The sequence below is a fragment of the Uloborus diversus genome, chromosome 7 (genome assembly GCF_026930045.1).
Source record: "Uloborus diversus isolate 005 chromosome 7, Udiv.v.3.1, whole genome shotgun sequence".
In the NCBI taxonomy this organism is placed as follows: domain Eukaryota; kingdom Metazoa; phylum Arthropoda; class Arachnida; order Araneae; family Uloboridae; genus Uloborus; species Uloborus diversus.
In genome coordinates this window covers 63412674-63424910 of record NC_072737.1, presented here as the reverse complement: position 1 = coordinate 63424910, position 12237 = coordinate 63412674, and the positions used below count along the sequence as shown (strand labels likewise).

The 12237-nt window shown below is 31.1% G+C and overlaps 1 protein-coding gene across 1 annotated transcript in view; it reads left to right on the top strand.

The window, feature by feature from the left end:
• The window catches only part of LOC129226709 (cGMP-specific 3',5'-cyclic phosphodiesterase-like), a 398030-nt gene that overhangs the window by 187077 nt on the left and 198716 nt on the right, over nucleotides 1–12237 (top strand). Inside the window, exon 3 of the mRNA XM_054861338.1 lies at nucleotides 3240–3603. Coding sequence (XP_054717313.1) covers nucleotides 3240–3603 — 364 coding nt within the window. The remainder of the gene's footprint in view (nucleotides 1–3239; nucleotides 3604–12237) is intronic.

Below are 12237 nucleotides of genomic sequence, written 5' to 3'. Positions count from 1 at the left end.
TTTGATAATTTAGAGTATGAATATGTTAAGTCGGGTTTTGAATCAATTTCAGTGTTTTCAAGTTACGGAATTCATCTCACTGAAAACCAAGAAAGTAAATAACAAATTAAATTTTGAATACGTAAACGATAGATCTTGCGCTTTCAATATAATTTATGATTTAAAACGAAATTATGCAACTCGAGTTGAACGAAACATTTACAACAAACCTTTTATGTGTCTTTAATTAAATTATCGAACGTACATATTTTCTGAAATATATTTCATTCAGTTACGAAACGGTTCACTGCGCTTTAAAACTTTGATTCCTTAAATCTCACATTGCCATTCAATACTTTTGCATAAATCAAATTTCATTGCTCAAATATTTTGCAACCGTTTGATCCTGAAACTAATTAAAATAAGAGAACTCATTTGCTTGCATCAATTTCTTTACACTGATTAAATTTGTTTCTAGAAAAAGGCTTAAATAAAGATTATGTGTCAGTAGGCATTTATTTCTTGAGAAATTCATTGTTTATTTTTCTAAATTGGTAACGTTGTAAAGTATTTCTTTAGCTTTTTCATTTCTGTAGTAAAATGTTACGAATACAATTGTCATTTTGATAGTAAGTACTAGAAATAAATCATGTACATTTTATGATAGAGTAAAACGTGTAAAGTTGATCACCCTTGTAATTTGAACGCCTGTCTTAGTTGATCGCTTTTATCCACTACAGAATTAGTCCTAGATCATAAATATCAACATCCATGAGTTGACCACTTAACTAAGTGTGCCACTTGTCTAAAATGATCTCTAACACTATACACCTTGTAAGTTGAGCACCTGTCTAAGTTGACCGCTATTGTCAGGCAGGTACAGAATTAGTCCTGCATCATAAAAGTCAGCCTCCACAATTTAACCACTTAACTTAATGGGCTATTTGTCTAAAATGACCTTGTCATGCATGGCCCGTGGTCAACTAAAACAGTTTTCACTGCATCTGTTTTTTTTTTTTTTTCAAATGTAGAAGAAAGGTAAGGAACCGACTTTGACAATAGTGATTTTGATTAACTATTTTAAAGACTCATTTATTATTCACGCACCCAACCGATTCTCGCAATATTCTTGATTTTCTGCACACAAACAGAGGGCAGGGGGCGCGCATCTAGCAAACATCTGTAATAACTCTATAATTTTTAACAATATCGCAGAAGTTTTCGTGCTCAATACCACTTAAAATCTTTACTTATAACGTTAATTTTTTCATCATTTTTTATTTTCTCAGGTCAAAATCATTTTTTTTTAGGATCTTAGGTTTTGATAAGAGAAACTATTATTTTCAATAAATCAAAAGTTTATAAAATAGTATTTCTTGGAGAATAAGCTTACGCATGCACTGGTGTACAATTTTGGGTAAACGTGGAAATACGTACACAGGTGGCTTAATAATATTTTTTACAGTTACGATAAAACATGATAAAAAATATTTTAAATATATTTCTATTAACGGACTTCCTACCAATTATCCCAGATGTAATTTTGCAGCAAGTTTCATTCAGTGACTCAATTGCGACTCTCCACGACTCAAAAAAGAATCAACTTCATCATCTGATTACACACAAAGAAAAGATTTTCTGAAAGTTTCGGATTTATTTTTGAGTTTGCGTGATAGTGTTAGTTATGCCACACCGTTACCCACATAAAAAAGTACTTCTTAGCACTAAAAAAATTGCTGGCTTACATCTAAGTTGTTATAAACGTAGAAGTTCCTCTATGTATAAATTTATGTTGTGGAAGCCACACTACTTCCTTATGCGTCTACAAAACAATTTATGTTTTAGTAACTAAAAGAAACAGATGTGTATAGGAAGTCGTGTGGTTTCCACAACATCCTTGTGTGTCTATGAAACAATTCATGTTTCAGTAACGAACAGAAAGAAATTTGTTCAATCCTGTACATGCGTTAGAAGAAATATTTTAGTTTTATTCGTGCAATAGCTCCTCGTTTATCCTGCCGTTTTATCCGGATGTCCGGTTTAACCAGATCAAATTTGTAGAGTTAAAAAAAGTTATAATAAATTGAATAATAATTTTAAATAATGATTGAAAGAACGAAACTAAAAATACGCCAAATATTCGGGGGGGGGGGGTTGGTTATCAAAAGTACTCCTTCATAGAACGTCTATAAAATGTAATACATACCAATTTAACAAAAAATATGGTGTATTTGAAGCGTCAGTCTGATACCATAGCAGCTGAACTATAAATGATAAAGTATTTGCGAGAGACAGTGTCATGTAGTTTTGTTGCAAAGCAGTTTTTTGCTGCAGTAAAATATAAGTCTGATTTTTTAAGAAAGTGTTTTATTTAATTCTTGGATTATTCGGGAATTTCGTTTATCCAGATAGACACAGTTAGTCCGGGTAAAAGAGGTTGTATTGTAATATTTCAGTCAGATAATGAAATTTTAGTTTTTATTTATTCTTCTGCTTCTTCTTCCACCTAAAAAGTGTGGTAATTTCTAAAAAATAACATCTCGAATTCAAATAAACTTGATAATTTGGTTTGCTTCTTAAGTACGAAACACAAAACTAAATCGAACGCGGAAACTGAAAAAAAAAATCAAAGAAAAAGTGCCTGAGAGTGAAAGAATAATTTAAATTATAAATTTAAATTTTTCTGGTACATTAGACGTAGGAATAACTACAGTAAATCAAGTTGTGACTGGCACACCTTCTGATTTTTCAAGGACAAAAAATGAAAACGTTTCGCACAAATCGCATCATCCCCGGCACTACTACACTTGACAGTAGTTAAGAGATGAATTGCGTATTGTAAGGTTGAAAATATGTCTACCACTAGGTACAACCATTAATGAAATGCACCTGTGACTGTTTGCATCATCTGTATACTCGCAGCTAACACACCCTACTGTTTGTTCACTCTTTATTATCGTTATATAATTGAAATCGGTCAATTACTGCAGTAATAGTTTTCATTATAATTTTTTGTCTTATGTATTTACAATAATTTTTGGTCCTAACTTTTGTTTTCAAAACGAAAAGTTTTTTTTTTTTTTTTTTAGAATATGTTTTATTTTCTCGTTCCCCAAAAAGCTTATTAGTTTTCCAAACTGTCCTTGTGTGAGATTTTTCACTTATTGTGTTAGTAAAGTAGACAAAAATCAATTGAATTGATTTTATTAACTTACCAAAATTATTTTTAAGTGTGTTTACATGTACCTTTTTCGTTTCAGAAGCCGTAAAGAACTGCAACAACATCTCAAGAGCCTCAAAGAACCTGATCTTTTGATGGAACTTATACGAGACATCGCGAATGAGCTAGATGTCGACACGCTGTCACATAAGATACTAGTAAATGTGAGCATTTTAACAAACAGCGACAGGGGTAGCCTTTTCCTGGCTAAGGGACCTAGAGGAGCTCGGTATTTAGTGGCCAAACTGTTTGATGTCACACCAGACTCAGTTCTTCAAGAGGCCCTGAATGCAGCTGTGGACGAAGATGGAGAGTCTAGAATTCCGCCCATACCGTTTGGTGTTGGAATCGCTGGTCATGTGGCACTGACCAAGGAGAATGTCAACATTAAAGATGCCTACCAGGTAGGGCCTCTTTTTCTTTTTGGACTGTATTACATGTTTTCCTGCTCTCGTTTTCTGCATCACACTGTTCTACGTTCTGAATTAAACGTGCAAAAGTAAATTTGAAATTCATAAATCGAGTCATGCATTGCACGTGCTTTGTTTGTACGATCTTCTGATTATGCGGCTGGCATTTTAAATGTCATACCGCTCCTCTTCTTGTTTGTCATATTGATATAAATGCACATAATTTTATTTTTTAATGTTGGAAACAAAATAGCGATATCATCTATGAAAGATATGTAAAAGTTTGGATGGTTAAAAATTAGTAAAACACATTACAGTTAAAAAAAATGAATGAGCAAAAAAAAAATGAAAGAGCAGCACCTATTCATTAGTAATAAGGATATTGATGTTAGTGCAAAATTCTAAGAGCAAGAGTTTTTACATAAGTTACAACGTGGGTTAGCCATGCACTGTTCTGCTCTTAAACATCTTTTTAAAATAACATAACAGGGCTAATGTATTTTGCTAAAGCAGCATAAGGTTACCTGGATATATATGAATCTCATTTAATTTCTATAAATGTGTGTAACTTCCTTGTTATACTAGACTGAAAAACATCAGTGAAAAATCATAAATATCCAACTCTCCCAAGAAAACCTGATGCAGAACTATCAAAGTTCGATCTTTTAAAAAAAATTGACTACATGTATCGTCTAAAATGCTTTTTCTGACATGAAGTGCAAGAAGTGTTACGAAGACAATTATTACAAAAAGAACGCAACAGTAGTTAGTTTCACAAAATGACTTCGTTTTGATCAAGCCTTTTCAGGAGTAAATAGTGAGTGAAAATTTTGCTCCTGATTTGAAACAATAAACCAAAGAGTTTAATTTATCTGGCTTCTTTATGTTGTAAAAATTTAGCGGGTTATAAGACCCATTATTTCTGCAATAGAACGAAACAAATTTCTTTGAACACAACAAAAGAGATAAATAAAATGGAATGGAAATTGCGGATTATATATTTTTATGTCATTTATTGTAACATTGCGTGAGGTAACAAAAATTTTATTATTTTATACAATTAACTATTTAAATATTTATTAGTTTCTTCATGTATTCAATTCGTTTTTAAGTACATTATTTCTTCATAACTTCAATTATTTGTTTGTTTAATCCTGTCATTTATTTATTAATATTTTTATCATTTGTATTACTGTTATTTTTTTTTTCTTATTATTTTTCCTGCATTCAACGTTTAAAAGCAAAAAGAAAAAAATGATAATACGTTTCAGCGTCGGGGGGCGAAGCTATAAAAAACTTACGTTTGAATTTACAAATAAATGTTTAAAATTTCTTGTAAAAATACGAAATTATGTCTTCTAATTATTATGCATTCAAAATATTTTTAAAATAATATTTGAATGCATGATTAACTGGAAAAAGAGAAAAATTTGTTTTGGAAGAAAAAATTATGCATTCATTTTCCTTACAAACAAAACGTTAAAGGGACTCAGTATCCTAGATACGTGTAACAAAAAAATGGCTAAAATTTATGTTCCCATTCCTCAAAAAGTTTAAATGATTGAAACTTACAATTTTCGGTGTTTACTTTGTAATTTATTAAATTTTTACCAATAGGCACTTTTAAAATTTAAATACGACTGTTTTTGACCATAAAAATTCCTCTTTCGGAAAAAATACGAGTGCTAAAGCAAAAACTTCACTTCAAACTGATTATGATACTATAAATAAATTGAGGCTAAAAATTCAAAGCAATATCTGAAGTAGTATCCCAGAAAATAGAATCCGAGATTTTAAAAATGACATTTCGAGAAAATCACGTTGGAGAAGTAAACTTGTAAGTACATTGAAAAACATTTTTGCCCCATCAATATTTAAATTTAAGTACTTTGAATTTACATAGAAACGTGAGTTATACGTCACTTGAAAGCTCTTAGTTTAAATATTTTGAATCTGTAAAAACTGAAAAAATATTGTTTTCTAGGTTTTAGGGTACCAACTTCCCGTAACTATGCCCAGTTTAAATTGAATAATAAACCAATCATGATTCATTTTTAAGGAAAAAAAACCATGTTTAATTAACATTTAATTTGAATGTTTTGAGAAAATAGAGTTTGAAAGTAGAATTGTACATACATTTTAATACATTCCTGCCCCTACTTTTTTTTAACATAGAAACGTAAATTCAATGTCACTTGAAAGCTCTTGATTTAAATCTTTGAATGCCTTAAAACTTTTTTTAAAAAAATCAAGGTTTTGAGGGAACCAACTCCCCTTGACAATTTCCTGTTCAAATAGAACGCTAAACCATACATGTTTTGGTTTAAAGAGAAAAATAACCTCTTTTTTAACATTCAATTTGAACGTTTTGAGAAAATTGCGCTAAAAAATAAAATTGTGCGTACATTTTCAAATATTATTGCACCATTAATATTTAAACGGAGTTAATTTTAGTTTACATAAAAACATGAATTTGATGGTGCTTGAAAGCTTTTGATTTAAATATTTTGTATGTATAAAACCTGAAAAAATATTTCTTTGAAGGTTTTAGTGTACCAAATCCCTTTTCCTATATCCTGAATAAACTGAACACTAAATCAATCGTAATTCGATTTCAAATTTTAAAAAAAACCGCATTGTTAATATATATTTTTTTTTTTAGCGTTTTGAGAAAATTGCGCTCAAAAGTGAAATTGTACGTACATTTCAATACATTATTTAAGCGTTGATATCTAAATTTAGTTATTTTTAATTTACGTACAGTCGAGTCCGCTTAATAGAATATCGGTTAAAGGAATATCCCGCCTAATATAATGCATTTTCAATGTACCAAACGAATGTAATGTGTTATTTTGATCCCGATTAATGGAATATTTTTTGGTGGCAAAATGGCTATTCCATTAAGCGGGTTCGACTATAGAAACATGAATTCAATGTCACTTAAAAGCTCTTGCTTCGAATCTTTCGAATGTATAAAAACTAAAAAAATATTTCCTTCAAGGCTTTGGGGTACCAAATCCCCTTAACTAAATCCAGTTTAAACTGAACTGTAAACAAATCATGATTTGATTTTAAAAAAAAAAAACAGCTTTGTTAACTTTTAACTTGAACGAACGCAAATTATTCCGAATACTTCCAATAAAATGTCCTCAAAGCATTAATGTCCTCCACTCGGCTTTTAAATCACTCAATGAAAAACCTTGGAAACTTTAGTTACTTGTCTCACAAGGTCCTTATTTGCAGATTACGGAGATTCCATCAGCTGTTTGCTTCTTTTTTTCCGGATGAGCACGTAACCTTTGCGTCTTGTCATTTACATCCTGGTATGATCTACAGGAAGTTTTGCCATTAATCGCTGTCAGCGGTCGTAATTAAAAAGAAAAATAGTCGTCATAATTAGTGGAAATGACATAATTTGGCCTAATAAAGTTTCTTGCGACTTTATTTTACAGCATTTGGCAATAAGAAACATGGGTTAAACCATCACGGGGAAAGGTCTTATTGCGTAAGGATTTTTTCTTTTTTTCGAAATGTGGATTTTGTTTCTTACCAAACTTTTTCAACATTTGCGTTTGTTCTTAGTAAAAAAAAAAAAATACTCTGAGTAATTTGCTTTGAAAGCTTCAAATTCATGTATCCGGAATCAATAATAAGTTAATAAAGATAAAAATGACCAGATACACTGAAAGGATAAAAATAATTAACACACATTTTCTATCTAGAGCACGTTTGGTGTGGTGAAAGGTAAAGAAGCATATGCTTTTCTCTGGCAGTTTTTTTTTTTTCATTTGTTTTGTAGAGTCATACACGAAAGTCCTACTCTAGGTCATCAGAAATGGAATACGAAATAAAGAAAATATCAAATCGCTGTAATTCTAAGTTTTTCTACAGAAAAGTGTTGGGACACAAGATCTATTGAAATGTTGGAAAAGATTTCAACTGAACTGGAATGCAAAAAAGTAACTGTTTTTATTTGGGTATTTAATGCCGCAGAACAATAAATTCAAAAAAAAAGAAAAGAAAAGAAAAAAATAAACTTGGCTGTATATTAGAACGGAAGCATGCCGATTTGTCAAAAAAAAAAAAATAAATAAATAAAAAAATAAATACAAAAAATAAATAAAAACCTCATTTTTGAAACTGCTGTTGCCATTTCTGCTCTTGAAACCTTAGTTTTTCATTTTAACGAACTTTTTATGCTAGTTTATTACTTTGTTTCTCTTCATTTTTTTTTTTTTATTTCGAGAATGGCTTACTATTTTAATGGCCGATATTAATAATTAGGCGGGGTTATTTTTGTCATTTTAATGTAAATTTTAGGCTTGTTTAATGGTTTGCTCTGTGTAAAAATAAACAGCAAATAAATATTTTGGGCAGCATTGATTTTTGCAACGTTTGGCAAGCAGATGTTTTGACTAGATTCACGAAAAATTTCAAAAACTTGGCAAATTATTATTTCTCCAAGAGCATTTCTTCAGTTCGTTTCTAGATGCCGAGCAAGTAAAATTAAAACGCTTGATCTCCATGCTAAATTGAATATAATGAACGAAAAGAATAATGTATTCCCAATATTTCAGATTAAATTAGGCCATTTCTATGCAGAACGCTGCATGAGATTACCACGTTGTTGAAGTAGAAAACAGCCTTCACAAGTGTGCGAATCTTCTTTGTAGCTTTTGATTCTGTGACAAGTAATAGTTCTAAAAAAAATCTTTTGTGGAGAATAATGATCAATAGTTAATTAAGTGAATATTGATTTATTTGAGAACATAATAATATAAATGAATAATTGCGTTTGTCGTTACTCATGTAGTTTGTTATCAATTTTGTGATTGCATCGTGATTTTTAACAACTATGATAATTAGCCACTTCCTGTGTAATTTACGTTGCGGAAAGAAGGAGTTTTTTTTTTTTTTTGAATTATAGAACACAAAACCAATCAGCAGCTACGTAAATTGTCGTAAAAAATATACATTAAATTAAGATTGAGATAAGTATTATACGTGAGATCAACGCGCCTTCTCTAGAAGTGAGCAGAACTGGTCGAGAAACAATTGGACGTTGAAAAAAGAACTAACGAAAGAACAAAATTCTTCATCAAACGTCATAAGTCATCATTTTGACGTTTTCTTTTTTTTTTGGGGGGGGGGGGATGGTTACCGATGTTATTGTTGTCATGTCTAATGGCGCGCAGAGTGCGAAAGTCTTGATAACAAGATCTGCTAATTCTGAAGCCCGATGACTGTACAGGATTTCAATAAGAAATACTGTACAGCCTTCGGGCTCCAGAATTACCGCTTTTAATGAAAAATAAACAAATGAACAATTTACATTTTGGCTGTTTTTCGAAAAAAAAATATTCTTGAAAAAATGATGTTTTGATCTTACGTGAAGTTAGTTTGAAGCTTGATAGGAGACATGTGCGTCCGTCTGGGGGAAAAATAGTTGTACTTAATGTCGTTCAGGGAACTCTTAGCATTTTTCAAAAATACAGTGGACGCCGGTTATTTGAATAAGTGATTAATCGAATCAGCCGCTTTGGCGAATTAAATAGCCAAAAACAAAACAAAATCCAGCTTTATTGATTAGCCTCTTAATGGAATCAAAATTGTTCAGAACAAACGTGATTCAGATAATCGACGCCTTACTGTACTTCCATTTAATATTTCGTTTAAAAGCTTGAATTATTAACTGTCTTAATGCTTTGAACAAGGGCTTTAGTTGAACAAAAATGTTTTGGAGTAGCAAATTTTTTTTGTGTAGGTATCATTGCTGACGGGTATCCGTTAGGTCAAAAACTTTACTTTAGATTACTTATAGAATTGCTGCCTTGAACACAAAAGTAGACATTATTATTATTATTTTTTTAAGTTGGTTTCAAACTAAGTAAAAATACACGTGTGTTATTTTTACAATTATAAGCTAAATGTTTCAACAGACGGTATCTCTACCTCTTTCTCCCTCCATCTACAGCGCTGCAATTGAAAAAAAAGGCGAAGCACTTTTTTTATAGAGTAGTGGTTGAACTGTTTAAAATAAGTTAACGTGTATAACAATATAAATAAAAGCATTAATTATAGTTAAAAATCTAACAGCTGTTTCGAGGCTGTTGAAAACAAGCTTCTTCATCAGTGCATAAAAAGAAGGAATAGTTCACGAAGTCTGAACTAACGGTTAAGTGAATAAGAAATATAAGAATTAACGGAGTCAATAAACCACAAATGGCTGAAACCAAACAGAACATTTGCGGTTCGGAAAGGGTTTTCTTTTTTTTCATTTTTTTTTTACAACGGAGAAGAAATAAATTCAAAGTGCTTTGTTGATCTGTCTAAAAGAACAAAAAAAAAAGACGCAAACGATATTGTTAGTTGATGAAAAATATTCTTTTTGAAACTTTTGTTTTTCTTTTGTTCTTGTTTCTTACCGATTATCTAAATTTTTTAACAGAAAAGCTGCTTTTTTATTGTTAAAAAGTTGCTGCTGTTTCATTTGGTTGTTTATTATGATTCACCTATTCACATTTCAAATAGAATGTTGGGAGAAATACTTGTATGTAGTTATATTCCTTAGCTCGCCTTACCTTGGAAAAATTATCTACATTTAATGCGGTGCAGATTGACAGATTATTTCATTACAGTCGAAATTTACTGATAAATAAAGTATAACAATTTAGAAACTGAATTTGACATAAAGTCTGTATAAGAAAACAGTTTTAAATGTTAAAAAGGCATGTTTACAATATTTACAAAATTAGAAAATACCGGTCTATTGCTAGAAAATATTAACGAGAAAGTAGGCTCGTTTACGTCTAAACTGGACTTCTGTAAAGAAAGAGTACTATTGATTAATATAAAATAAAATGCCAATATTTTAAAGAAATTTCCATTTTTGAACACATTCCCCCGCAAAAATGCATTGTCAAGCCTCACGCAATCATCCCCATGTAAAACAAGGTTTATTTTCGGAAAAACTGGCCAAAAAATGAGCGATTTGTTTGTGAGAAAATGAACGCATGGGTTTATAGGTATAAATAAAAAAAAATCAGAATATTCATGTGTGGGTTAATAGGTGCAGTGTTCGGATTTTTTTTTCAGACAAAGAACATATGAGATTTTAGATACAGTGTAAATATTATTATTTTTTTTAAATCAAAAAAAGAATGTTTGTGGTTATAGGTACCTGTTTAGGGAAAATAATTTCTCTTCAGAAAATGACTGCATGGGTTTATAGATACAGTTTTTGCACTTTCAGTAGTGGGAAAGAATAATTAGGGAGCGGGAAGGGGGAGAGGAGTAGAAAAATCATTATACAAACAAAATGTAAACGATATAGTTTCACAATCATTTTGATTTTCAAAATATTAAAATCAAATTAAATCAACTGTCATACTTGCATGCTTCAGAATGGCTAAAATCTCAGTTTGCAGCAAACTTATTCCACATGAAAGAACTAACTGATACAGTAAAACCTGTCTACAGTGATACCGTTGGGACCTAAAAAAAGGTATTGTTATAGACAGGTTATTGTTATAGACAGTTTGATTATTAATGCTGACATTTTGACTGGGACCACGAAATATATCGCTATAGAGAGGTTTATTGTTATAGACAGTATTGTTATACACTGGTTTCACTGTATAGACAGAAAACGTGGTTTACACAAGCACAATACTGCATAGTTGCGCCATCTATGGTAAATAGATTCAATAATAATGTAGCGCTAGCCTATGTATTTCTACTAGAACGTAGCTCAGACGGACATAAGAAATAAAATAACCCGAGATACAAGATGGCCGCGTCAAGCACGGGCTATCATGTATTCACGTCAATTTTCGTCGATCAGACACGAGCAAATGCGATGGGTGGTTAATCGCTTAGGGGAAAATACTTTAATTAATTTTTTCATTAAATCAACCCGTAACAGTGGGCGTGCAGTCTCACAGACCACTTAAAAGCTCAACTCACTACCCCTATTTCATTTTCAGTCTGATTTAATGGTTTTCCCAATAGCTTTTTGTTTTGTGACCTTGAACACCTCCCTTGCTTATGAGTATCTTTAGAGAGATGAAAAATATTCTAGATGAGGTTGAAAGTTGTTTGAAATGTTCACAACGGGTACGCAATGATGTTCTAGGTACATTGAAGGCTTTATTGTTCCTCAAAATACGACGCGAAATACCCTTAGTTAAAGGCCTGTTCAAAATTTCCCGCAACGTGATATAATCAATTTTTGGTACTAAAATTTTCTGTATTTGTTACACAACTAAAATGAAATAATAATTTGTAATAAATTCATTTGTATTACATGTAGGGAATTATTTACTGCAGCAGATGATTTCTGTCGAAAAACTTTAAGGCTCTAGTTAAATTTCTTTGGAAAAGGCGTATTTAAATTCAAAATTCAAAATACGTTTTCTTTTCGTGCTTATAAAAGTTCAAAGAACAGTTAAGGGAAATTACAGGAATGTATCTTAATTACACGGTTTTTAAAAAAATTGAAAGTAGAGTGGTCTCTAAGACTTCACGTCCCCTTTTATGTCATACTTTTTCACCTCCCCTGTTACGGGTTAAACATATTTGTTATCAAGTTGATAAAAAATTTCCTGAGAATTGAATACAAGTTTAGAA